The sequence below is a fragment of the Notamacropus eugenii genome, chromosome 1, assembly GCF_028372415.1.
Source record: "Notamacropus eugenii isolate mMacEug1 chromosome 1, mMacEug1.pri_v2, whole genome shotgun sequence".
NCBI lineage: Eukaryota > Metazoa > Chordata > Mammalia > Diprotodontia > Macropodidae > Notamacropus > Notamacropus eugenii.
This window is the reverse complement of record NC_092872.1, coordinates 541,168,096-541,195,943: the sequence shown is the minus strand read 5'-3', so window position 1 is coordinate 541,195,943 and position 27,848 is coordinate 541,168,096. Positions and strand designations below refer to the sequence as shown.

The window sequence follows — 27,848 nt, the reverse complement described above, 5'->3', positions numbered from 1 at the left end:
AACTTTCTATGCCCCTTTACCTGTATTTCTTATTTCCTAGTAGCAAGAACAGAACTCGACAGTTGTTCCTAAAACTTTGAGTTCCAATTTCTCTTCATCCCTCCCTCCCCACCCATTCCCTTTGGGAAGGCAAACAATTCAATACAGGCCATATCTGTGTAGTTTTGCAAATGACTTCCATAATAGTCATATTGTGTAAGACTAACTATATTTCCCTCTATCCTATCCTGCCCCCCATTGCTTCTGTTCTCTCTTTTGATCCTGTCCCTCCCCAAGAATGTTGACCTCAAATTGCTCCCTCTTCCCACAGCCCTCCCTTCCATCATCCCCCCCTACCGTGCTTATCCCCTTCTCCTCCACTTTCCTGTATTGTAAGATAGGTTTTCATACCAAAATGAGTGTGCATTTTATTCCTTCTTTTAGTGGAATGTGATGAGAGTAAACTTCATGTTTTTCTCTCACCACCCCTCTTTTTCCCTCCACTAAAAAGTCTTTTGCTTGCCTCTTTTATGAGAGATAATTTGCCCCATTCCATTTCTCCCTTTCTCCTCCCAATATATTTCTCTCTCACCACTTAATTTCATTTTTTTAAGATATGATCCCATCCTATTCAATTCACTCTGCGCACTCTGTCTCTATGTGTGTGTGCGTGTGCATGTGTGTGTATAATCCCACCCAGTACCCAGATACTGAAAAGTTTCAAGAGTTACAAATATTGTCTTTCCATGTAGGAATGTAAACAGTTCAACTTTTATAAGTCCCTTATGACTTCTCTTTGCTGTTTACCTTTTCACACTTCTCTTCATTCTTGTGTTTGAAAGTCAGATTTTCTTTTCAGCTCTGGTCTTTTCATCAAGAATTCTTGAAAGTCCTCTATTTCATTGAAAGACCATTTTTTCCCCTGAAGTATTATACTCAGTTTTGCTGGGTAGGTGATTCTTCGTTTTAGTCCTAATTCCTTTGATTTCTGGAATATCATATTCCACGCCCCCCGATCCCTTAATGTAGAAGCTGCTAGATCTTGTGTTATCCTGATTGTATTTCCACAATACTTGAATTGTTTCTTTCTAGCTGCTTGCAATATTTTCTCCTTGACCAGGGAACTCTGGCATTTGGCCACAATGTTCCTGGGAGTTTCTCTTTTTGGATCTCTTTCAGGTGGTGATTGGTGGATTCCTTGAATAGTTATTTTGCCTTCTGGTTCTAGAATATCAGGGCAGTTTTCCTTGATAATTTCATGAAAGATGATGTCTAGGCTCTTTTTTTTGATCATGGCTTTCAGGTAGTCCCATAATTTTTTAATTGTCTTTTCCAGGTCAGTTGTTTTTCCAATGAGATATTTCACATTCTCTTCTATTTTTTCATTCTTTTGGTTTTGTTTTGTGATTTCTTGGTTTCTCATAAAGTCATTAGCCTCCATCTGTTCCATTCTAATTTTGAAATAACTATTTTCTTCAGTGAGCTTTTGAATCTCCTTTTCCATTTGGCTAATTCTGCTTTTGAAAGCATTCTTCTCCTCATTGGCTTTTTGAACCTCTTTTGCCAGTTGAGTTAGCCTAGTTTTTAAGGTGTTATTTTCTTCAGCATTTTTTGGAGTCTCCTTTAGCAAGGTGTTGACCTGCTTTTCATGCTTTTCTTGCATCTCTCTTGTTTCTCTTCCCAGTTTTTCCTCCACCTCTCTAACTTGATTTTCAAAATCCTTTTTGAGCTCTTCCATGGCCTGAGCCCACTGAATATTTATTTTGGATGTGTGGGATACAGAAGCCTTGATTTCTATGTCTTTCCCTGATGGTAAGCATTGTTCTTCCTCATCAGAAAGGAAGGGAGGAGATATCTGTTCAACAAGAAAGTAACCTTCTATAGTCTTATTTTTTTTCCCCCTTTTCTGGGCATTTTCCCAGCCGGTGACGTGACTTCTGAGTGTTCTCTCCATACCCACCACGCCTCAAGATCTGCCCAGCCAGCGCTTGGGGTCTGAGATTCAAATGCTGCTTCCCAGCCTCAGGGTTTTGGGTGGGGGCGGGGCTGCTATTCAGTGTGAGATTAAGTTCAGGTGCTCAGGTGGGGGCAGGGCTGCCACACGGGGCTCAGTTCCCTCAGGAGGTTTATGTGGAGACCTTCAACAATGGATCTGAGGGAGCTGAAAAGACCCTCCCACAGACCTTTGGCACCTGTGGGTGGAGGGACCTGCTTGGCTGCTGGAGATTCTGTCCCTGAAGCCAGCTCGGATGTGCTCCTCTTGGTGGGTGCCTCGTGGCCAAGGTAGGGCTGGGCTCTGCTCCGGGTCCAGGGCATAACGGACCTTTCGTGTTGGTTTTTCAGGGCTCTCTGGAACAGAAATCTCTTCCACTCCGTTGTTCTGTGGCTTCTGCTGCTCCAGAATTTGTTGGGAGTTCTTCTTTACAGATATTTTATGGGCTGTGGGTTTGGAGCTAGCATATGTGTATCTTTCTACTCCTCCATCTTGGCTCCTCCCCCAGAAATGGATCTTGAAAAGGCAGACTGAGAATGGAAATTTTAGAGTAGGAGAGTATTCCCGAGGACTGAAATAAGAAGTAAACAAGTCACAGAACAACATGAGAACTTCATGGAGTCTAAAAAGAGAAGAGAGACAATGAAACCAAGGCGGTGTCCATCTTGAGCCAGACTTGCAGTGTTCTAGCTCTGACCATGGCAGGAGTTGAGAATCTGCATTGTTTTTCTGGGACTGCTTGATCTTAATGTTTTTCTGTGTCATGTCTTATAAAGTAATGTATTGGTTCCTTTTAAATTGCTAAAGGCTGATGTATGCTTTCTCATCAATTTTTCAATATATGTTGATAGTATTCCACATGGGGATATTTATGTATTTTAGAAACCAATTGGATATTTATGTACTTTAGAAACCAATCTTGTAATATCTAGAAAGATGTTCCACAAAAGATGTAGCTTCACTTTACATGGTCCTTAGTTCTGTAACACAGTTCTTAGTTTTGCAGCATTCTCCTCTAGAAGGATTGTTGTTGTTTAGTTGTTTTTTAGTTATGTCTGACTCTTCTGGGGTTTTCTTGGCAAAGATACTAGTCATTTGCCATTTTCTTCTCCAGCTCATGTTACAGACGAGGAAAATGAGGGAAACAGGGTTAAGTGACTTGCCCAGGGTTGTGAAAAATGAAATGATTGAGAAACAAAGGTTCAGTCTTCTGAGCTTATCAGTTTATTAAGTAACACATAGCAGACCAACTCAGCTTGGGCCTGGACCCTGAATACACAGGGAGACAGACTTTTATACATTAAAAACAATTAAATAAGGGCAGTTAATTAAAAGGAAACAATACAACATAGTGTAATCTGACTTCTAATTGGAAGACGGATTCAGGACTTCAAGTTGGGAGGGGAAAAGTAAACAGGTGCAATTCCCTGAATTCAGGAAAAGAGGTGTCCCACTCCTCCCAAGCCTCCATAAATAATCAAAGGAACATGGAAATAATAACTGATTGATCAGAATGGGGCCAGTTTCAGATAAGACATAGGGGTTGTTTGATTTGTGAGAAAACTCATTACAGCAATCTTTGTATCTGACCAGGTTTCTGGTCAGCATAACCTGGGTCCTATGTTAAGGGTCTCCAAGCAGCAGGTAGAGGTAGTCCAGTTTCTCAGCCACATAGGGCTAGGTTCAAACAATATAATAAGGTTTTTTCCCTCCCAAATTTCCACAATTGAATAGAGTTTTCTTACAAGACAGGAGTTGTAGGACTAGACTCATATTGAATAGAAAGAGAATTGAGTTAGCTCCAGAATCATGAGATGGAGTCAGTGTGGGTCACTCAGTTCTTACAGTTAACTACTTGCTGTCCTAATTCTTATAGTTTCCTTAGGGTCATACAGCTAGTAGGTGTTTGAGGTTGGATTTGAACTCAGTTCTTGACTCCAGAACCAGTGCTCTATCTATTAATTTGTTGTGCCACCTAGCCTGGATGAATATAACAGAGTTATTCCTATCCTCTAGATTGGAAATAAGGACCTCTAACCACATTTTGATCCTGTTGCATTTCTTGATCAATATTTGGTATTTAGGTTTTATTTTTTCAATAATGTCCAATAGCTGCTGTTTGCTTTTAACTTCCCATTAGATATCACTGACACTGTGGTGCCCTGGAAGGCTTCTTTGCACTCATCTAACCTCCTTTTCTTCAGATTGAGGCCATATGACCTGTCATGGCTGTTGATAAGGATTGGATCGGGGATAGGAAAATTTATGACTGAATGGGCCTAGGCTAAATCATGTAACTATCAAGTTCTAAGAACTTCTTTGGGTAAAAAGTTTGCCACCAAGTATTCCATCTTACTTGTCATCTGCTCCCTGAAAGAGTCAACTTTGAGCTTCATTTCCTGATCTACTGTCAGCCTTCTAGGCCAATGCTAGGTTGAACTGAATATAATCCACTGGGAGCTCTGAAGTGGAGCAGTGGAAGACCAAAGAAGGAGACAGCTTTTAGTTTCTTGTGGGCCTCTACTGGCCTATTTACCTCTCTAATTTATTCCCTTCCACCTTAATACTTCCCTCCCTGCTCACTTGCTTGCCTATCTGGCTTCCTAAATGTCCTATTTGTTGAAAAAGAGAAGAAAACTGAGTCAGAAAACCATGAGTCAGTGAACCTGATGTTGATTCCCAGTAAAATCCTATAATGGATCACTAAAGATGTAATTAGTGAGAAGTCTAAAAGGTGGTTACAAAGAGCGATCATGTTTTCACTAACAGGAGGTTACACCAGAATAATCTTGTTTCCTTTTTTAAATGGGGTTACTTAAACTGATCAGGAGAATTCTTTAGATTTGGTTTATATAGATTTTAGCAAAGAATTGAAAAGTGATTGGGCTAGAAGATTGGATGGATTTTGACTTTGTTGAACTATTAGACAAAAAAGAATAGTCATTGTTGGTTTACTATCAATTTAGGATTGTTGAAGGGTGGATTCCAGGGATCTAGGCTTGGCCTTTTGTTATTAAGCATTTTAATGAATGACTTGGCTAAAGGCAGAAATGGCCTGTACATAAAATTTTCAGATGACTTAGGTATATGAGGGTTAGCTAATACACTATATGATGGAGACGGGATACCAGAAGATGTCTCCTCTCTATATATCATGGAGCCGAATCTAAAAAGTGAAATTCAGTAGGGATAGGTATAATATCTTATGTTTGGGTTTGGAAAATCAGTTTCACAAAGATAGGGTAGGAAGAAAAAAGGTTAGCAGTTTGAAAAGATCTTAGAGTTTTGGTAGATTCAGGCTAATTATATCAGCAGTGTGATGTAACTGCCACAAAAGCTGTTATAATCTTGTTTTATGTTCAGAGAAGTATAGCTTTTAAGAATAAGGAAATGATAATCCCTTTCTACTCTGGCAACCCATATAGAAGTTGCATTTTTTTCAGAGAAGCAGCTGAAGTAGTGAAAAAGACACTGTACTTAGTGTCAGAAGACAGGTTTGAGAATTTGGTTTAGTCATTTGCTTTTTCTCATCCTTAGCTGTAAAATGAAAGTAATAAAATTTGTAGTACTTACCTCAGTTGTTTTGAGAAAAAAATGAGATATACATAAAGTCCTTTGTAAACTGTAAAGTCCTAATATTTTATTATCACTGGTGATTTGAAATATTTAAATCTGGATATTTTAATATGATCATTTTCAGTATTCCAAAAGTAGAATCACAAGATCATTGCATTTTGAAATAGAAATGGATTTTAGATACTCATTCAAACTCCCTTATTTTATAGATGATGAAAATGAGATTTAGCAAGGTTAAGCAACTTGTGGTAGGTCACGTGACCAATCATTGAAGAGCCAGTACTGGATTGAAAGTTTCTTGAGGTCATAGACTCTTGTCTCCTGTTTCTTTTGCTCCTCCTTATGATACTCTTTGTAAGGTAGGAACTGAGTAAATGAATGTGTTGACTGACTGACCTTTCCCTTAACAAGTAGGGGGGAATAGAAGTCCTAGGTCTACCAGGAATTGGCTTCTTTCTTTCTAGGTATCATTTTTCTTAATCACTTTTCCTGTAGGATTCTGACTGATGTGGCCGAGTCAAGGCCTTAAGGCTCTTCTAGAGCTCTACTCCATTTCTGATTTAATTTTAGATTAGTTATGTATCAGGTTAGGTTGTTGGGAAAAAGCTTAACTTGCCCCCAGACACTATATTCCAGGAAGTCAATTCTAGGAAGTCCTACAGTTTGCTGGTCGTATTAGGCCAGTGCTGTTTCCTAGAACTTAAATGGAAGTTTTAGGGAACAGGTCTAGCAAATTTGTACTTTCTCCAAAAGCATATCTACTGATCAAAATTCCATTTCTCTATTGATTTGCATGCAACCCAAATTTGTCAACATCTAAATGGGTAAGCAGTAGTAAGTAGCTTCCCAAATAAGAGTATTAACATTTGGCAAATGATTTTTGTCTGAGGCTCGTAAACTTTTACTGAAAACATGCATACGGTTTAATAGAATTTTGGTAAAAAATAGATAAAAATTTTGAAAAACTATCTTAAAATATTGTTTCTATCTAAATTTAATTACCACTTGACTTAAAAACTGTATTCAGCTAAAAAAATCATAATATTCTATTTAAAACATTTCCTTGGAATAAATTTACCTGGCAGCAGAATCCAGTAAAAATATTCATGGAAATACTTGTCTGATATCTATAACTTCTATTTTGAATTGTGAAAACAAAATCACAAAGAGAGCATGTTATTTCTGAATAAGTATTGGCATTTTTCTAACTGCTTGTCTCGTGGACACTTATGCCATCATGGTAAATTCTTACTAATAGTCTTTGAACTTCTTTCTCTATCCTTTTCTTCCTGACCGTATTTTGCTGCCTTTAGCGCTTCAGCATGGAAGGGATCTCAAATGTCATTCAGAATGGCTTCCGCCACACCTTTGGGAATTCGGGTGGAGAGAAACAGGTGCTCGGTTATCTTTATTTTCCTTCATTCTCTGCTTGTTGCATCTCTGTGTAAGTCAAGATTCTGAAAGCTGTTAGTTTTACTAACCAATATGACTATTACTTATATGGGAAAAGTAGAAGTTCAAGCAGACATCTATATATTTAATTTTGCAGAATTTTTCCTGAGGGAGAAAATTTTCAGGTTAGAATACACATGCACACACACACACACACACACACACACACAGAGGCTTCATTCACATTTATTTTAGAACTGTAGTCTTCATGCTTAGACTTAAATGATTAGGCTGTTATAAAAAATTAAGTAGAAGATGCTATTCCATATATGTACAGAATTACAGATAACATGATCTTATGTTTCATTAGAAAAAAAGTCAAATGTTATCACCTTTATTGTTTGATTTGGCTCATATACATAAATATGTAGATGGATTCTTTTCCTTTTATTTGTATTGGAAGACAGCAGGGCTTAGCTATGTGTAGGTCATAGTATATTGAAGTAAGTTATACAACCTGCCATTCTGAATTAATTTTGATAAGTGAAGTTTGGGGACATGGATCATCCAGTACCATTAATGAACTTTTTTTATAAGAATTCAGGTTTGCAACAGTATGTACAACTTACTAACATTTCAAATTTCTCTTTTCTAACATTAAAATCCTTTTAAATATAGCAGCAGATTTCCATTAACAAGAGATATGTTAAATTTCTAGTTTTAAAGAGAAAATTTACATTTAGCTTGATTACTTGTGATAGGTAGGGTTAGTCTTAACATTAGCCCAAATATGATTCTAGATGGGATGAAACCAAAACCCAGGGTCTTTTTTCTTGGCTTGCATCTTTCCTCTGTACTATTTAAGAAGGAGTGGCAAATTCAGGTCTAAGAGGCAGGTCAAAGAGGAAAGTTGCATGCATGTCGTTCAGGGTAGGGCTGAATCTAGTTACTCCCAAATTGACTCCACCTTAGAATTGGGATCAAATTTGCTTGAAAGATTGTTTGTACTTGAATAGGGTGTGTATGCCAAAGACTTTTGGTACTCTTACAGCCAGGAAGTTTCCTGCAGTGCACTGAAATAATGAGATCAAAAGATGGTGCTTTTTTGTCCTAGGTGTTTTTTAAACAAAGAAGCACTTGCAGTTGTGTCATTAAGCATTATTGTGGTAAAGTCCCCATCAGAAAGAGGGTGTATAGGTCCTTGACGAGTCTCCCTCCAGGAGATGGGATTTGAGTTGCTTGCTATTAAATAATTTCTTTCAAGTCAGTTAAGTGGGATAAGAATTCAGTGCTAGTATACTAACACTGTAACAGATGTATTGAGATATATTAGAGAGAGCACTGGAATTAGTGAGAGAAACTGCATTTGAATCCTCCTTACTACTACCTGTGTGTGACCTTGGGCCTCACTTTCCTTATCTGTAAAATGAGAGGGTTGAACTGTATCAGCACTTCTTAAATGACCCTGTCATGGCCCACAATTTAAGAAGCGCTGAAAGGGTCATGAGTGGAAAAAGTTTAAGAAGCCCTGGACTAAATGACCTTGAAAATCCCTTTTAGCTCCAAATTTTTTACTTCAGTGTATGATGAGTTAATTGGTCTGTCAACTTAATAAGTACCAAATAAAAATTGAAAAAAAAATTGAAAAATTAAGATTTTGATCAGAATGGGAGAAAGTAAGTGATTATTTTTTAGGTTTTGTGGATTTAGGATATGGCTAACAAGTTTTATAATTTGTCTAAAAAATGCCTCTCTATTTACTCCTTTATTGGTAAACTGTTCTCACTTCTTTCTCTTCTGTGAACTTCATGTTTTTAACGACTTACATAATTTAAGAAGTAATAATACCATGTCATTAATGTTTAAGAAAATATATTTATATTAGCTTTTGGCAAGTGCTGTATTTTTGCAGTTGTCATTTTGTTCTTCAAAATAAAATGTAGCTGAAATTCACCAAGAAAAGCGGAGGCTGTGCACACATTGTTAATAAGATGGTGTGCATTTTAGGGACGACTAGTTCTGGGATTTAATTGATATAGGAGACCTTCAGTTGAGGAACTCTACCTATGCAGATTGGTGACTTCTCTGTCACTGTTTTATGCAGATGCCAGTAAAGATTTTATTGGACAACTGCAAGAAGAATTAGGACAGACTTCAGCTTTAAAAGTGAATAAATTGTCTTTGAGTGAATTTTTCAATAATAGAAATAAAAACTAACTTTGTAGATGAGGTATAATAATGGTTTTGTATGAATTAGATTGATTTTGTTAAAAATGAAAAAGATTAGTTTAATTTTATTTCTAATACATAACTGCACATATTGATTACTATAGCAATGTGTTGATGTTACAAAGTAACTAGATTTTTTGTTAAATGAATTTTTTGTAATTAAGTGCAATAACTAAAGTAAATCATTCTTCACTTTTCACTTGGCAGTACTTGACAACAGTCATTCCTTATGAGAAAAAAAATGGACCACCTTCTGTTGAAGATCTTCAAATATTAACAAAAAGTAAGCAAAGTATATTTTAACCATTAACTTCTTTGTTATTTTGACCTCTAAAATCGCTGTTTTCATTTAATGATATATTTTTATGTCAGTTGGAAAAAGAATTTCTAAAGGTACTAGATTGAAGACTTCCTCCCTCTGCATCTAATCACTGAAACTGACTAGCTGCTGAAAACTGTTGGGAGGAGCTTGGGTGTTTGTTGCCTGGCGTAGTGTACCCTCTACCTATAGTTTTTGATCACCGGGATTTCTTTATAAGAGAGGGTATAATGCATCTACTGTAGGTAATGCTTAGGGTTTGTCTCTCTCCTCTGGGTAAGAGAAGTTTCTTAGAATTCCTGGGAATGAAGACTGGTAGTTCTTTTTTAATTTTTAAAAATTTATTTTCTCAATTATATGTAAAAGTGATTTTTTAACATTGGTTTTTTAAAATTTTGAGTTCCAAATTTTCTCCCTCCCTTTCTTCTTTTCCCCCTTTCTTGAGAAGGCAAGCAATTTAATACAGGTTATATGTGTTCAGTCAGGCATAATATATTTCCACATTATCCGTGTTACAAAAAAAAACACACACACAAAAAAGAAAAAGTTGAAAAAGAAAAAAAAGCTTTGATCTGCATTCAGACACCATTAGTTATTTCTCTGGAGATGGATAGTATTTTTCATCATAAGTCCTTTGGAATTGTCTTCGGTCACTGTATTGCTAAGTTGATTACAGTTGGTCATTGTACAATATTGTTGTTACTATGTATAATGTTCTTCTGGTTCTGGTCACTTCATTTTACATCAGTTCATATAAGTCTTCCCAGGTTTTTCTGAAACTATCTTACTTGTCATTTCTCATAGGACAAAAGTATTCTATCACAATCATATACCACAACTTGTTCTGCTGTTCCTCAGTTGATGGGGCATCCCCTCTATTTCTAGGTTTTGTCACCACAAAGAGAGCTGTTGTAAATATTTATGTACGTATAGGTCTTTTTCCTTTTCCTCTTATCTCTTTAAGAAATAGACATGTTAGTGGTATTGCTGAATCAAAGGGTATACACAGTTTTATAGCCCTTTGGACATGTATTCCAAATTGTTCTCCAGAATGGTTGGATGTTTACAACTCCACCAACAATGTATTAATGTCCCAATTTTTCCATATCTCCTCCAGCATTTGTCATATTCCTTTTCTGTCATATTAGCCAATCTAATAGGTGTGAGGTGGTCCTCAGAGTTGTTTTAATTTGATTTCTTTAGTCAGTAGTGAGTTAGAGTATTTTTTCCTATGACTATAGATAGCTTTGATTTCTTCTTTTGAAAACTGGCTGTTCATAGCCTTTGACCATTTCTCAATTGGGGGATGATTAATATTCTTATAAGTTTGACTCAGTTGTCTGTATATTTGAATAATGAGACCTTTATCAGAGAAACTTGCTGTAAAACTTTCCCCCCAGTTTCCTGCTTTCCTTCTAACCTTGGCTACACATTTTATTTGTGTAGAACCTTTTTAATTTAATGTAATCAAGTCATTACATTCTGTAATGCTCTCTATATCTTGTTTGGTCATAAATTCTTCCCTTATCTATAGATCTGACAAGTAAAATCTTCCTTGCTCCCCTAATTTGCTTATGATATCAGCCTTTATGTTTAAATCATAAATTTGACTTTATTTTGGTATATGGTATGAGATGTTGGTCTATACCTGGTTTTTGCCAAGCTGCTTTCCAAAACTGGAATTTTTTGTCACCTAGTAAATTCTTGCCCTAAAAGCTTAGATTTTTGCTTTAACCAAATGCTGGATTACTATGGTCATTTACTACTGCGTATAGTGAACCTAATCTTTTCCACAGAGGCATTATTTTAAAGTTGTTTGGAGGGGAATTTGGGAGAGTGCAGGTGAGTTCTTAACTGTACTCTGCCATCTTGGCTCGACCCTGAAGGCTAGTTCTTAGAAGTATTCTTTCTCTCTTGAGAATTCATTTATAACCATAGCTATCTCAAATCTGGAGTGTATATTCCAAAGCTGTTATAGATAGAATCTTGCTATTACTGCTTCAAATTTCTTGCTGTCAGGAAAGATAATGGAAATCCTCTGTAAAATACCCATTTGTCAGTTAGGCTCATATATGTTGAAAGCCAATCATGATTAGGAGTAGCTCTCTTAGGTATATTCTTGATCTAGATAGTACTGGCATTTTTTTTCTTCTTAAAAGCTTTGTATGGAAGGTTGTGGAAAAGTAAGTGAATGCTAATGAATTGTTGGTAGAATTATAAACTGGTCTGACTGTTCTGGAGAACAATCTGGAACCATGCCCAAAGGGCTATAAAACTGTGCATACCCTTTGGCCCAGCAACACCACTACTAGATATGTATCCCAAAGAGATGAAGAAAAAGGGAAAAGGAGCAACTGTACAAAAATATTTATAGCAGCTCTTTTTTGTGGTGGGGAAGAACTGGAAATTGAGAGAATGCCTAACAATTGAGGAATGGTTGAACAAACTGTGGAATATGATTGTGATAGAGTACTATTGTTCCATAAGAAATGATGAAAGGGGATGGTTTCAGAAAAAACCTGGGAAGACCTATATGAATTGATTCAGAGTGAAAGGAGCAGAACCAGTAAGTAGATCATTGTATCCAGTAATAGCAATGTTGTAATGATGATCAGCTTTGAAAAACTAAGCTACTCTGATAAATGCAATGATCTAGTACAATTTCTGAAAGACTCATGACAAAAAATTCTATCCACCTCCAAAGAGAAAACTGACAAACTCAATACAAATTGAAGTATAATTTTTTCACTTTATTTTTCTTACTCTTTTTGTGTCATGGCTAACATAAAAATAGGTTTTATATGATTTCACGTGTATAATTGTATGATACATGTATAACTGCTTGTTTTCTCAGTTTGCAGAGGAGGGGCTAGAAGGAAGGAAAGAATTGGGAACTCAAAATTTTAAAAAAGAATGCTAAAAATAAATATATTTACATCTACATTATGTGTGTGTATGTTTACAAAAGAAAAGTTATTTGAAACAAATGAAAAAAGCTTTGTATGTTTGAAAGTTTGTGTTGGTTTCTGTTATGTTTAATCTAGAAGATAATAGATTATCCAAAGCAATGAATGCTGCTTCCTGCTCTTGAGTTATACTTAGATATCATGAGCTTAGATGGGCCCATACTTATGCAAAGGCCACTGAGCTGCCATTACTGTATAGAAAAATGTGAGGATAATGTATAGTCTTTATTTTCTTAGTCTCTGATAAAAATTCCTAAAAAATCCAATCCAACAAGCCTTTAGTAAATAAACACCTCTTATGGGTAAGATACTGTACTAGTCAAGATATATAAGCAAAATAAAAAGTAGTCTCTATCCTCATGGAGGTTACATTAAATGCAGGGTGAGAGTTCTTTAAGATCTTAGATCACAGATGATTTTTCATTTCTATTTTTGAATCCTCATTGCTTATTATGGCATGGGACACATAGGAGTAACTAAAAAATGCTTATTGATTGATTTATTCTTTAAGCATTTGTCTAGTTATTTAGGTACCTGAGATCTAATTTCTTTTAAGAAAATAATAAAGTGTGTAGTTCCCAGCTTTCAGAATGCTTTGGAAAGCATATACTCTGAAAATTTATAGAAATTCACCATTGAAAATCTATGGCTCTGTGCAAATAACATATTTCCACTACCCCATCTGCCTCTATTTTCCTTATAAAACCTTTAAAATTTGAAATTAGAGGAATAGCTCTTAGGCTGCAAAAGGTTCTTGTTTGAACAAAGACTTGTCTAACCCTCTTGCATAATATGTCTTTCCCCTCCCTTCCCATCCCACACCCCCCCCCCTGCATAATTCAAATGGAATGTGGTTGTTGTCTAAACAAACTTATGATTAAATTTATGATTGTTCATTTTTTTTGTGTAATTGAAAAATATGTGCCTTTTTTTTTTGTTCATATTGTAGTTCTTCATGCAATGAAGGAGGACAGTGACAAAGTTCCAAGTTTGTTAACAGACTACATTCTGAAAGGTGAGTATGTGTAATAGCATGTGCACACTTGAGTTTTTCTGGTAAGTAAGATAGGACTATCTTGCCGGTAGATTTTTTTTAAAAACCTACTAATTTAGAAAATTTGTCAGCTCTTCTTAAACTTATTAGAACTATATGGTAATATACTAATAGCTTATAATACTAGTACTTTGTGGTACATTTTCAAATTTTATTCACTTTCTTATAGGTCTGGAGTCCATGATAACTTTCATAGTTGAATATTAAACAGAAATGCAAGCGAAGGGGAGGGAGTAGAAAAAAGGGGATGATGGCCCTATCACTAGTATAAGAAGTAGGCTTCAGCCAGTTGGTGGTGAGAGTAATCGTGTCATAAAGGAATCGAAACTGGATACCTGTAAGGAGACACAAAATAAAGCATAATATAGCAGTCATCTTTTTGTTAGAAGAGAATTCCAAAAGGAGGCACTTGAGTAATTATTGAAAGGGGTTAGGAGAAATCCAGAAACAAGCTGATATGGAAGAATCTCAGGACTGAGGCATCATGTTGGCAGCATGGCATTAGATTCAGAATAGAGTAGAAGTCAGGGAGGATCATTTGAGAAGTTAATGAAAATACTTTCAATGTAGCTGAAAGATCAGAAGCTGTATTTTAAGGGGCAACTGGAGAACTAATGTAATACTACATAAAACTAAAATTCCTTTTATAATTAAATTTGATCCTTTGTTGGTTATTGAAATACTTAGTCAACAGATTTGCAAAGTATGTAAACTTCATGGTGTAAATTTTTTCCATGGTACTGTAGGAACATTCCACTTGGGGTGGTAACTATTTCTTCCTTCTTAACTCCATTCCTTACCAATAAAATGTCTTCCTAGAAGGTTAAAAGATTGATCTTCTCTGTTGGTCATTAGCTATCTCAAGGGGAACTCTCATGTCCCATATTTCCTGTGTAAAAAAAAGGGGAAATGTGATGACATGAGTCAGATGATAAATCTGACATGAGTAAGTATATGTTTCTAGCCAGAAATTTATGTGCCTCTAAATTCATGGGTTGATCATTCGATTAACATAATGGGAAAAAAATTCCTGATTGAACATGCTCGTCCTATAATGCTATTTTTTTGATGAAAGATTTTTTTAAAATTCAGAACTTTTTTTATACCTGACATCTTTGTTTGCTTTTGTATTCTGCTAGCATTGGTATGAAAGCTGGATTATTCTGAGGTTTGTGTCTTATTGATGTGATACAGGAATGAGAAGAGTATAAAGAACATGTCTTAATTTCTAATTAAAGTAGTACCATATTCCTATGAGGGATAATGGTAGAATGAGCTTTTAAATCATTCTCTAAAATTTAACATTTGACTAACAAGAAAGAGTTTTATGATCAGGACAGCACAATGTCTTAGGGGAAGTAATTTCTAAAATTCCTAAATCAGGAAAATGTAGTACTATAAATTTCACCTATACTGCATGATTCTGTGAAACCACACCCTTATTTTTTGCATCCTTCCTGCTCAAGCAGCTGGCTTCTACCCCTTATCCCATATTCTCTTAATAACTGTAACTGCCTTTGATAAGATGATTGTGCATGTATATTGGTTTTGTATTTGTTCTCTCTGTAAGGCCTGGGTAGAAAAAGAAGCTACAAGCTACTTGGCTACAAGTAATTATGTAGTCAAGCATAAATAAAGAGGAGAAATAAAGAATATCGTAAAAGTTGTACAGTAGAAGTGGGGGGTTGGTTTGAGATGATTAAGTGGTACTTTTCCATCCATTATGGAGCTTTACCCCTGCTTTACCTTTTGCCTCCGTGGGGACCAGTTGGGGAGCACTTTGCCAGCTGGGAGGGGGTAAGGGAGCAGGGGAACTCCTCTTCTTTATTGGTTTAGTGTTGGCTTCTTAACTGATACTGATAGATGTGGCTTGCGTGGCTAAATACTCACTTAGCTTTAAAACGAAGCCGAGAAGTGAAAGAAGGTTCCAATGAGGACGTAAAGAACACCTGAGTTAGTGACCTGGATGGAGGAGTAAAAGCATAGGCCAGTTGAGCAGCTCCCACTGCCACCTCTGCCATCCAAGAGGGCTGAAGGCTGGAAGGTTAGGAGGGATGACTGCTGCCGTATTGTTCCTATATGGGAATACAAATGCTGGCAGAAATTTTGCACCCTTGTTTTACTATGAAAGGGATATTCCTTTGCTTTTTTAAAATGCCTTGCAGTATATGGTTGAAATTATAGTTCCTTCCTTTTAATAGTGATCAATGAGACATGGCCTTTAGGTTACTCATTTCTGGAAAAACCTAGTTAATGTGTTTTGATTTAACTTTTCATTGTGGGATATAGCCCTGTGACATGTTTCACTCTGCTCTGTAGATCACAGTATAGGATATTTTAGTTGTAGTAAGAGTAGAATTCAGTGCTTTTATAGTCTTATGTCTACCTATTTACATTTTTTAATTTTTATTTTTCAGTTCTGTGCCCTACATAGAGGAGCAGCAGTTCACCTTCCTTGGACAACAAGCTAAATCACTGTTAGCATTATCCCGAAAGCTTGTCTGTATTTACCTCCCAGCGATGGAAACTGCAGCACTTGAGCATATGATGATAAGCTTCAGTATTAATAGGCAGTGGCTCCACTCATACCTTATTTTGAATCAAGAAATTTTGAATCATGAGCATTATTATTTTTTTTTGCTAATCTATTAACAATTATAAACTATCCCCTTGCCTTGAGGAAGGCAGAATAACTTTAATTCCCTTCTAATTGACTTACATTACGACTGAGTTTTTATTGGTTGGTGGATCTCCTGCACTGAAAAATCAAGCCTCAAGTGTTGAGAAATATTATCTGTGTTCTCCAGTGATAGTAGGAACGCTGATTTTTTAAATAAGAAAATTAGAATATTATCTACCAGTATTGTATAGAGATTGAATCTTACAGAGCTTGCAGTGCTTTTAAGGAACTAAAAGCAGGCTAGGCTTTCCTTTTAATTACTACTTGGTAAATGCGAACAATCTTCATGCTATTGGAGATAACTGTATAGTTTGCTACTTGTTTTTAACTAGTGGTTTATTTTTAATATTTAATAGCCATTCACTTCCAATATCGCTTAATTACTTTTAAGTATTTTGTTCCATGTATTTCTATTTGAATTGTCTGGAAATGCACTTTAAGAGGAGTTTTCATCCTTTGTGGTGCTGGAGAAATGATATACTACAGTATTGTTCTTGTCTCTTCCAATGTGGTATGATGGTACGTATAGTCATATTTTCTTAAAGCATTAATTCTACTCATGGATTTATCACTAATTCAGAAAACATGTTTGCCAATCTCATCAAGCCAATGTCATGTAATAAATGTTTAAAAAATCAACTATCATAAAATATTTTCAAATGTCTTTTCCTAAAAATTCAAACTCACTTCCTGTTGATTCCTTTGATGTCTCAGTAGCTTGTACTAATCCCTGTAGAATTTAGATCTTCAGTTGGAAGAATCCCATACAGCAAAGGACGGTTAAAAAGACCATAGCTCCTTCCAGAGAGCTGCCATAATAGAAGTCTTGCTCATTTCTTAGGACTGCCTGGAATACTTAAAAAGTGGAACAGATACTATAATATTTTTAAACTGTAATAACTTTTTATGTATGTAAGATACCATGTTGTAGGTGTGGGCATTCCATGTTGATGTTTCTTACAGCACATAGCTTTTCCCAATGGAGATGATTTTGTGTACCTCATCCCGTTTTAGTGGACTGGATATCAGTCACTTTATTGTTGAATTTCATTCATTTAACAAGCATGTATTAAAGTGCTGAGTATGTGTCAGGCACTATGTTAGGGGCTGGGGATTTAAAAACAGACAAAACAGCCCATGCTCTTAGGAAATTTTAATTCTGTTGGGAGCATGAACACAAGAAAGTAAATTAAGAATATGTGTAGAGTAGATACAAAGTAATTTTGCTTGGAGGGGATGCATTAACGACTTCTCATAGGAAATAGCACTTGAGCTGAAATTTAAAGAAAAGTAGGAACTCTGTTAGGGGCAGTAAGGAAGTGTTTCCTGCTTTCCTATGGCATGGTTCACATGTTGTCATTATGAATTAGTTTTAAAAGGGACTTCATGGATACTGTAGGTGAAGGTGAAGTATTCTCAGCACAAAACTTCAAGTCCACTTACTTGTTCACTGTCATGAGCCTGTAGTATCTGAGTTTGTGATTATTAAGACATTTGGATTAGATGCTGGATGTGTCCTACTTACTGAGTAAGTTCTCAGTCAGGTGATTCTAGTGCCCCATGCAGGCAGTATCTTTTTGTAGAAACAAGTACCTCAAGGGTGGTATTTTTAGCCCAGTTTCCTGACTATAAAGGATTGTAGGGGGACCTAGTTACAGAATTCATTTGGGAAAAGCCTATGTTCTGAGAGAAAAGGGTTTTTTTTTTGTGGGGGGGATGTGGAAGGAGAGTTGGGGAGCATGTTTTTTATGCCAATAATTTCACAGCATTGATTTCATTTAAATAGAATGGGAAATAATTCTCTCCTGACCAGATAGGTAGTGTATTATATTGAAAAACCACAGTGCATCTTTTAGATTCAAAATGTTTATTTGCTGTTAGGAACCAAATCACAAAGAACCACCTTACAGTTTTGCTTTTTGAAGAAAAGGAAACAAACTGTAGAACTGCAGTGCACTCCAAGTGCCACATATTTATTTTATTTTTCAGGAAATCTTATTTGTATTTCTTTTTTACAAGAGCACAACAGGAACCAAAAAGTAAAAGAGTAATGATACAGCACTCAGGATAAATCATATCTTTAAAAATAATAATAACAAAATTTACACCATGTCCTATATCCTGTTAGTATTTTCAGAATATGGCCGTGATTGTAAAACAAAAGCAAGCATTTACAAATTTTTGGATAAAGACTTTTTTTAAATGCCAGGAATGGATTAATTGTCAACAAAATTTGTAGTAATTAGGCAGATGTAAATCTGTTTCTGTAATACCAGATTTCTAACAAATTTTGATTTGGAAACAGAAAAAATATTGCCCCTTGATAATAAATCTTCTTTTTCTTTGATGCAAACAGCTAGAACACCTTTTTGATATTCTAAAACAAAAATGGTTACTCTTCAGATTAATAAATTAGGTCATTATAATAATAAATTAATTATTTGTTTTAAAGTTCAGCAACCTCTGTTCAAGTATTTACAACAATACTTGAAAGTTCCTTTACAAAACAGAACACATTTTCTTTTCACATTAAGCATACTGGGTATCTGTGTCTTTCACAACAAGCATTTGTAAAAGAAAAGTCAATGCACAAATGGGTAATTAATATAAAAGTGCTAAGAGCTGTTTGAAAAATTAACACTATAGTATACAGTCAGAGTTATAATTGAGGCAAACTACAACAAACTTCCAGCTTACTGTGGACAATATTCCAGTAGTTGTTTCAAACAATTGTTTGAAGAAAAAAAATCCAGGAGCTGATTAGTGCTGCATGTAAATTGCCATCAGTGTCTCTAGCCAATGAGTACATTGAAAACCAATACCAAAGGAGGAAAAAAAGTGAAAGAACACCCTTCTCCATAGCAAGAGCATTGATGACTGACTGCTAAAAATGTGTGCACATGCATACCTTCTTGTGTGCACAAACACACACTGACATGTGTGAATGTATACATATATATGCGTATTATATATATTTACACACAAGCACACATTCTCCTCACTTTCAAATTAAACTGTAGTTAAAGTGAGATCTTTTCTTTGTTTTTTAAAAGTTCATAAGTGATTAAAAGCATTGGTATGGAATGCCTATTTAATCTATCTTTGCTCTGGTTAAAATCTCATAAAAATACATTCAACAGGAAAACATAAATTGTATGTGTATAAATATATATGTATATATATAAATATACACATGCACACAAATACTCTTGTTTTTTTTTGAAGCTTAAGATATTTACATAAATATTCCTATAATTGCTAAAGTTTAAAGAGGCATAATTTTTTTTCTGAGCTTCAACAAAGGTGCTTGAATAATATACAATTAAAATTAAGCTGCTTCCTAGCATGGAAGTAGTTTCTATCTTGTAGAACCAGTAAATAATAAGGAAAAATCCTAAAACAGTCTTTTTTTCCTTAAAAAAAAAAAACAACAAAAAAAACAAAAACCAACACAAAACAACCTGTTTCCTTTTAAGCTAGAGCTTCAACAAAAACTAACCTTTTTTTTATACTTTGAAACTATGAACAACCAACACAACAGAACAGAACAAAGCAACGACAAACAAATGGACAAGCCCCTGGAAATGCCCGGCGTTCTTTGCCCTTTCCTTCCTTCCAGACTGTCATAAGAAAAGCTCCAGTGCTCGTATCAAGAAATGACTTCAGTCTCATTCATTTGCTAACTCTGCCAGTAATTGGCTGATTGGCTTGGAATAAGACGATAAAAGCAGCACAAGGAATAACTGTACACGTCCTTAATCACCCGCATCCCAGAGATCTTGCTAACCCCTCGCCCTGGCTTCCTCACTGCCTGCTACTGCACATTCTCACTCCAGAAGAACCTGTGGCTAGAGGACACCCGGGATGGCTGTTAAAGGCTCTTGTCGTTCTGAGGTGGTTACAGCAGCTGAGTCGTGAGACCTTTCTCTTGTCTTTCACTTAGGCTAGGCTTTGTTGCAACCAATGCAGCTTTAAGAACAATGAGAAAAATAAAGTCCTCCCGATGCTCGGCTTTTGACTGGTTTTATTTTTACCGGGTTTCTCCCCAAGCCAAGCTGACCAATCTGTCTTCCCAACACAGCCCTCCCACCCACTTCCCCAACTGAATGCTCCCACCCCCCCCTCCCCCAGTATTTCTACAGCTATATTACAAGCAAATATATCTTAGCAACTTTTGAAAACTTTGGTTCTAAGAAAACACTTGGTCAGTTATCGTGAGGAAAAGTGGGAATGCTTGTTCTGGCACCTCGCTGTAGACAAAGCCCATCCCGGGAAGGTCTTAGAGCTGTACATGAAGTCACAAATCCAATACAACCCACTAAGCAAGTGCACAAATTCTAAGTTATAGCAGATTTAGTCTTTTTCTGTCTTTTTTTTTTTAACCTCACCAAGGGTGTAGTTCTTCACACTGTCTGATAGAAATTATCTGCCTGAAGGTTGTTCTGTTTTTGCATGCTGTAGAAGCCACTAAATCTTGCATCTGGGTCAGCAATTCTTAGCATTCTCTGAGAACTATCCACCTGAACCATGGTTCCTTTCTTGCAGTCCACATAAACCAGCTGATTGTTTAGGGAAGAAGGCTAAATAGAGAAAGAAAAACAAGAGTGGAATTAGTTAACCCCCTGGCCAGTCTACAATTCACAAAATGAAGGTCAGTCTCCAAATAAAGTGATATAACAGTACTTTGCAACAGCCAAAAGGGTGAGATTATACAGTATTGTGTTCCTGGTGGTGTCACATTTTAAGGGCAAATCAAAGCATGTTCAGTGGAAGAAGCCTAGGATGGTAGAGATTTGGACAACATGTCACATAAAGGAGTGGTGAAGGAATCTGAGGTATTTAGTTCTACCCAAAGTTACTAACAATCTCTTAATCACCAGATCTAATGGTCTTTTCTCAATCCTCATCTTCCTTGGACACTGTCAATGACTCTTTTCTCCTTGATACTTTTCTTTCTAGGTTTTCACAACACTGCTCTTTTCTCTTTCTCTTCCTACCTATCTCACTGCTCCTCAGTTTCTTTTGTTGGATTCATCCAGGTCATGCCTGCTAACTCTAGGTGTCCCTCAGGGGTCTGTTCTAGGCCCTCTTCTCTTCTTCCTCTGTACTATTTCACTTGATGATCTCATCAGTTCCAAAGGATTCTTCATCTCTATAATCATGATTCTGAAATCTGTTTATCCCACCCTAACCTCTGCTGCAACTCCAGACTCATATCTCCAAGTGCATGTTGTACATCTTGAACTGGATATTCTATAGACTTCTTCAACTCAGCATGTCCAAAACTGAAGTCATTATCACTCCCCCTAAAATCTTCCTCCTCTTCTTAGCTTCCCTATTACTCTTGAGGGCACTACCATCCATCTTCCCAGACACCCAGGCTTGCAACTTAAGTGTCATCCTTGCCTCCTCTTTGGGACTAGTGTGTGAAAATAAGGAAGTCCTTTCTAATAACTGTGGCCATCTAACAATGGAACAAATTGCTTCATAAGGTATTAAAATCCTTGCTGATATAGGTATTGGGTTGGATTAGGTGGCTTTTCGGGCCTGGGTCCAGACAGTGTTGCCTCCCTCATCCCCACTTCTACCCAGTAGAAACCCAGAGTCTACTCTCAGAACTATCTCTGATTTGTGGGCTTTGACCTTATCTTGCCCAGATCCAGGACTTTACTTCCTGAATACTGGTGCCAACTGCCCCGTTCATGACAAAGAAAAGAAATGCCATTTGTCTAATTATTGTCAAATCCTCCTAATTTAACTAATGCAAATTAACTCATGCCATCATACATATGTACTTCTCATGTGATTCCCAGCACCTCTTTATGTGCTGTATTCCCCTATTAGAATTTAAGCTGTTTGAGAGTATGGACTGTCTTGCTTGGTAGTAATTTTATCCCTAGGACTGGGCTGATGTGGAAGCTATCCTTGCTTTGGATGGCAAGTTGGAGTAGATGTTTTTAGCCATTCTAGCTACCTAGAATCCTTCTATTTAGAACATCTTACTTAGTGACAGAGGCAACTTTCCTGCCCCTAGCAGATATAATCCGAACATGTTTTTGAAGGCTGATGAGTTTAATAATGTCTGTGCTATCGATATTGACAGATTTAGATTCAACCTTCATTTTGATGATTTTTGTTCTTTTTCCTACTCCAAATTCTTTTCCCACTATTTTAAAAGCCAATATGAGGAAAGCATTGGACTTTGAGTCAAAGAGTTGGTGTTTCAGGCCTACCTGTGTCATTGACTAACTATAAGACTTTGGTAAGACACTCTGCTCCTCTGAGTCTGTTTCCTCATTTGTAAAGTGTAAAGTACTATTTGTACTGCCTATTTCACAGCACCCCTGTGAGGCTCAAATCAGATTACTTATGTCAGGCTCTTTGTAAATTGATGTTATTCATTTTTCCTTGTCTTTTTCTCTTTTTGACCATCACATTTTTTCCTCTGCCATCTTCTATACTTTCCCCTCCTCTATTCTGGCAATTCTCTTTCTTACTTGATAACCCTAAATACCCCACCCAGGATAATCAAATTACATTTAGTTTTCCATAACAGTTATGCTCTATGTCAGTTATGAATAAGACTATGTTCAACTGGTTCTTTGAAAACCTCAAGGTAAACTGAAGAGAATGGATGTTTCAAATGTCAGGGCTCATTAAACTAGTGGAGGATGGGGATATTTTCATCAGTAACATGGAACTAGAAGCAGGAAATTAACAGCTATTTATTTGATACTTATAGCCTGATAATCATTGGAAATTATGAAGCATAAAACCTGAGTTCCACTACATAATTCTCAAGTACAAAGTTTAGATGCTTTCCTAGTTTCACAAAACAATTTCAATACGCTACCTTAGTAGGTGTTCGATACCAACAGAGCATTGGTATCCACTGTTTCTTCTGATTTAAAAACAGGAATACTACTATAAGACCCAGGACTCCCATTATTCCTGCAACCCAGGCAAAAGATGCAAGAGAAGTATCTTCACTTAGATGTGGCCCATTACCATCTCTGTATTCCACCTGCAGGTGACCCATGTCTGGAAAAAATAAAACAATAAAACATAAGTACTTATTACTAAATCCCAAACCAGTTTTGGAGAGCTATCCAACTTACATTATAGACAACTCTCATGGAATAATGATTTAAATATTAAAAAGAAGCAATCATTCAGTCCAAATCATCTATGAAAGCATATCTGAAGTCTTCTAAAAGGACCCATTCCACTACTGTTCAGCTATTTTGAAGTTTTTCCTGACATAAAGACTAAATTGGCTTCTTTGAAACTCCTACCCTACCCATTACTGCTCACTCCTTTTACCTATGCCCTCTAGCGTCAGGACAAAACATACATATGTAAGGCTCTTACATACAAGAGCCTTTTAGGTACCTGGATTCAGCTATCACACACCTTCCAAGACTATTCTTCAGGCTAAACATCCTCAATTTCTTCAACTGATTGGCACAGACTCAGAGCCTCTCTAGTTATCAATGTCTTTTCTGAAGTCTGGTGCCCAGAACTGAACACAATATTTCAGATGTATTCTGATAGGCAGATCTTATAGTAGGCTTCTCATCTCCTTATTCCTGAAAACTATTCCTTTTTAAATGTAGCCCAAGGTTTTTTTGGTTGCCATGTCACTTGATTCATTAAACTAACAGAGCCGTAAAATCCCAGATTTTTTTCAGATAAATGACTATATAACGATACTTCCCCCAGTGTTGTGAATTATTTTTCTTGAACTGAAATCTAAGACTATTATTACTTTTAATTTAATCTTAATTTTGTCAAGATCTTTTCAGATCCTCACAGTGTCATCCACTGTTATCTCTTCATCCTAGCTTTACCTGCAGATTTCAGAGGGCTTCTGCCTTTATTGTGCCTTTATTGAAGACAAATGAAAATGTCAAAAAGCAAAAGGTTGAACCCAAATCCTTTATGGCCTCCTTTCCGATTCGCACAGATCCATTATAGTATGATTAAGTAACAACTTCCATATCCCCTTGCACTATTTCCTAGCCCATATCTCTCCATCTTTTCTGCAAGAAAAGCATGAAATACTTTGCTGAAATCTAGGTAAACTGTTTTTGCAGCATTCCCCCTTTCTATTCTAATAAACCTGTCAAAAAAGGAAATAAAATTACTTTGTCACAATATGATCTTGATGAGGCCAATCTGGCTTTTTGTAATCACCTCTTTTCCTAGTTGTTCATTAACCACTTCTTTCTTTCATCTTGCAGTACAGAATGTTTTGAGAAACTGAAATCAAGCTCACTGGGCCTATAGTATGTAGACCATGTTCCCTTCCCTTTTTTGGAAATCAGGACATTTTATTTTCTTCTTAAACTTCTATCTCTCCTGTTCCCCATGATCTTTTTATATGTCACTGACAGTGGTTCACAATCACATCTGTCAATTCTTTCAGGTTCTGAGGATTTAGTTCATCTGGGCCATCTATCAAAGTCAAATAAGTATTCTTGCACTATTTTCTTACTCGAGTATCAACTCCCTATTGCATATTTTTGTTCTGTGCTCTCCAGGCCAAAAGACAGTTTCCTTGGAAGAGAAAGCACAATCATAAGAAAGAGTTGAGCAACTTTGTTTTCCCTCCACTGGTCATGTTCTCATAATTTTATCCACCCCCTGCAGAGGTCCTATCCCTTCTTTAATCCTTCTCTTTCCCCCAAAATAGTTTAATAAAACCAAAACACTTTTCGTTTCCTTTGACTTTCTTTACCAGGGTCTTGGCTCATCCTGAATTTTGACTGTCCTGACGCTGTTCTTACAGGATCATGCCGCTGTTTATATCCCTCCTATTATCAGCTCCTACTTATATTTTCTGTACAAATCATTTAAAAATAACTAAGTTGGTTATTGACTGGTTTGTGTGCACATCAATCTCTTTAGACAACTTTCCCACTATTTTCTCTTGTACCTTCAGAATTTCATTCTTTCGTGTTTCCATCCTTTCTTGGTAAAGGCTTTATATATAGAATTTTAGTCCATGGGATACTATTTATCCTTCCTCTGGATCTTTTGACATTTGAGGTTCCAAAATCCATGTCCTATGACCAGCTTTCCTGGTTATATTACAAACTCTAAGAGGAAGTGGTCATTTTTCTGCAATATTCACCTCATTTTTAGCCCACTAATCACTTTTTTTCTTTTGGTCAGAAACAGATCCAGAATGGAATTCACTCCATTTTTGAAGGATGAAGTTAAGACAGGGTGTTATTGGCATCCCCTTGAGAGGCTTAGCAGGTGTTTAGATAACTGAAGTTCCCCTTCACCATCAATCAAGAAGCATTCATTAAGCATGTGATAAGACCTTGATTTCTTTTGTTTTTTGATTCATATGTAAATTGAATTTAAGTGAGGTAGAGTTGCATGAGTGGCCTCACTCTCTCCTCCAGTCATCACAGTCCAGTGGCAGGACAGAATCAAGATGACTGCTCAAGATGCAGTGGATGACTTTGGCGTTTTCAATGTTGAACCAAGCTCCAAGCGCTCCACAGTGGCTACTTAGGCTGCCTTCGTGACCGTTGAAACAAATTGTTCTCATCTACCCATTCCACTAGGGGAAGTCTTCACATGCTTGGGGTAGAACCCCCCCTCTAACTCACTGATGGGTTTGAGACTCAACAGTTACCATCAACCTGGTTTTGCCCATCTGCTGAAATGGTTTGCCAGGGTGTGCCTGCTGTGCTTGATACAGCTTCTTGGAGCCAGAAGTGAAGATTTAGGTGGAACAGGTGGACACCAAAGGTGGAAATCAGCCCTGAAAAGGGCTTGGTAGCCTATGCGATAGGCATTATGGCTACAAAGATAAAAATCATGGTGTGTCAATTCTCAGGAATCTAACATTCTATGTATGTTTTGGTTTAATAAATACAAGGTCAATTTGGGGAGGAAGAATGCTAGTGACAGGGACCAGAAGAAGGTTTATGTAGAAGGTGGTGCTTGATCTCAATACTGAAAGGAATCCAAGGACTCTAGGAGGTGGAGATAAGGAGGAAGGGTTTTCTAAGCATGGGGGATAGCCATATCATGTGTGAGGCACAGCAAGAAGTCAGTCAATACTATATTATACCTCTACTTCTGGAACTCCTCATCTATCTACTCATTCTGTCCAGATGATCTAACTTGCTTCTGTTTCTCCCCCAATTCATTCCATAATTCTTCCCACTTTTTGTTTCTAGATTTACTCACATGAAAATGCTATCTAAATGTACAATGCTATCCTGTTTCTTTTGAATAAAGTATACCCACCCAGACCCATATTTCAGTCATGAATGTCACCTCACCTGGCCTTAATGATACCTAAGAGGTCTAATTTGCCTTCTTTTGGTTAGGGCCTTCAGTTCATTTTGCTCATTGCCTAAACTTTTTGTATTTGAGACTATGATTTTTACTGCTAGTTCATTTCCTGGAATATGTCTCAGTAGCAATTATTTCTGCATTGTGGCTTCTTGAATCTTGAGATTAGAGGTTGTTTTCTCTCCAACCTTTTTAATTTAAACCTGATTTGATTAGATTTACAAGACACCTGACAAAATATATTCTTACCAACCTCTGTAATAGGTCTGACATTCTTTCTTGCAATTTCAGTCTGTGGTCCAGAAATTTGAATTTTCATTCCCTTTCTGAGTAGGTGCTCACCACCAAAGTCAGTTTTTCTCTTTCACATCCCTTATTCTTAATAAGTAAAAAATTATGTCAATACCACCTATTCTCCCCATGATCTCAGTTTCTTTCTCAAGATTTCATTACCTTTTACAATCCTTTTTAGATTTCTTTTGGCAGTATGAATTATACCCAAGTGAATCACCCTAAGAAGTCAGCAAGTCATCTGTTTTTACCAGTTTTGAGAAGTTCTCTGTTGTCTTTGATATATGACCCAGGGAAAACAATAGATGGCTCTATTGTTATTAGTTTCAACAACTGGGTTTTACCTCTCATTTTAGTTCTCAACTATGAAAACATTATGCTATCAACATGATTAAAGTCTAGTTTTCTATTTAAGGGATCAAGTGAATCCCTTGGAGTGGGATCATAAATTCTGAGAGGGAAGGAGTATTAAAAAACAAGGCTGGGAAAGAACATTGGGCAGGTAAATGATGGTTCTAATTTGGCAAGGAAAACAAAAACATACTTAATCTGTGATGTGAGGATCATAACTTTAGACTAGAAAAGACTTCAGAGGTTAACTACTCCAATGTCCTTCTTTTATTAATGAGGAAACTAGGGCCCAGAAAAGGAAAGTGAATTGGGCAAGGTCACTGGCAGAAAGTGGAATAACTGGGATTAGGCCTCAGGTCCTTTAACTAGGTAGCCACAGCTGGGAGAATAATTAAAACTTGATTATAACTTAAAATTAAAAAAAATAACAACATTTTTTGACTTTCAAGTTCTTGGAACAAGAAACATTAGCTGATCCCTTAATAGCACAATGGAAATATAAACAAAGAAATGGACAGCAAAAACAATCAGAATACTCTGGAAAAACCTTTGGTTTAAGTTGTTTTGCTTTTTGAGTTAGATTCCCAGATCCATTGCCATAACTCAACTTAAGATATCAGGCCTGGTTTGGAAGACTGTAACTTTGGTCTCTCCTAATTCAACTTAGTTTCTCTAGTTCATCCCATGGATCTGATGTT

General features: G+C 36.5%; 2 protein-coding genes and 1 pseudogene across 7 annotated transcripts in view; 1 reads left to right on the top strand and 2 right to left on the bottom strand.

The window, feature by feature from the left end:
• The window catches only part of FEZ2 (fasciculation and elongation protein zeta 2), a 62,201-nt gene extending 45,374 nt beyond the window's left edge, over positions 1–16,827 (top strand). Inside the window, exons 6-9 of one of the 2 annotated variants that reach the window (XM_072634152.1) lie at positions 6,862–6,942; positions 9,377–9,452; positions 13,404–13,469; positions 15,926–16,827. In XM_072634152.1, coding sequence (XP_072490253.1) covers positions 6,862–6,942; positions 9,377–9,452; positions 13,404–13,469; positions 15,926–15,942 — 240 coding nt within the window. In that variant the 3' untranslated portion in view covers positions 15,943–16,827. The remainder of the gene's footprint in view (positions 1–6,861; positions 6,943–9,376; positions 9,453–13,403; positions 13,470–15,925) is intronic. The other variant, XM_072634153.1, reaches the window with a different exon arrangement.
• Positions 3,175–6,656, bottom strand: LOC140529733 (proteasome activator complex subunit 3-like; annotated as a pseudogene).
• A 1,211-nt stretch (positions 16,828–18,038) lies between the features above and the next one.
• The window catches only part of CRIM1 (cysteine rich transmembrane BMP regulator 1), a 250,286-nt gene continuing 240,476 nt past the window's right edge, over positions 18,039–27,848 (bottom strand). For all 5 annotated transcript variants that reach the window (XM_072634147.1, XM_072634148.1, XM_072634151.1 and 2 more), the window contains 2 exons: positions 23,042–23,229; positions 18,039–20,768 (listed from right to left, as the gene is read on the bottom strand). In XM_072634147.1, the coding sequence (XP_072490248.1) occupies positions 20,592–20,768; positions 23,042–23,229 (365 nt within the window). In that variant the 3' untranslated portion in view covers positions 18,039–20,591. The remainder of the gene's footprint in view (positions 20,769–23,041; positions 23,230–27,848) is intronic.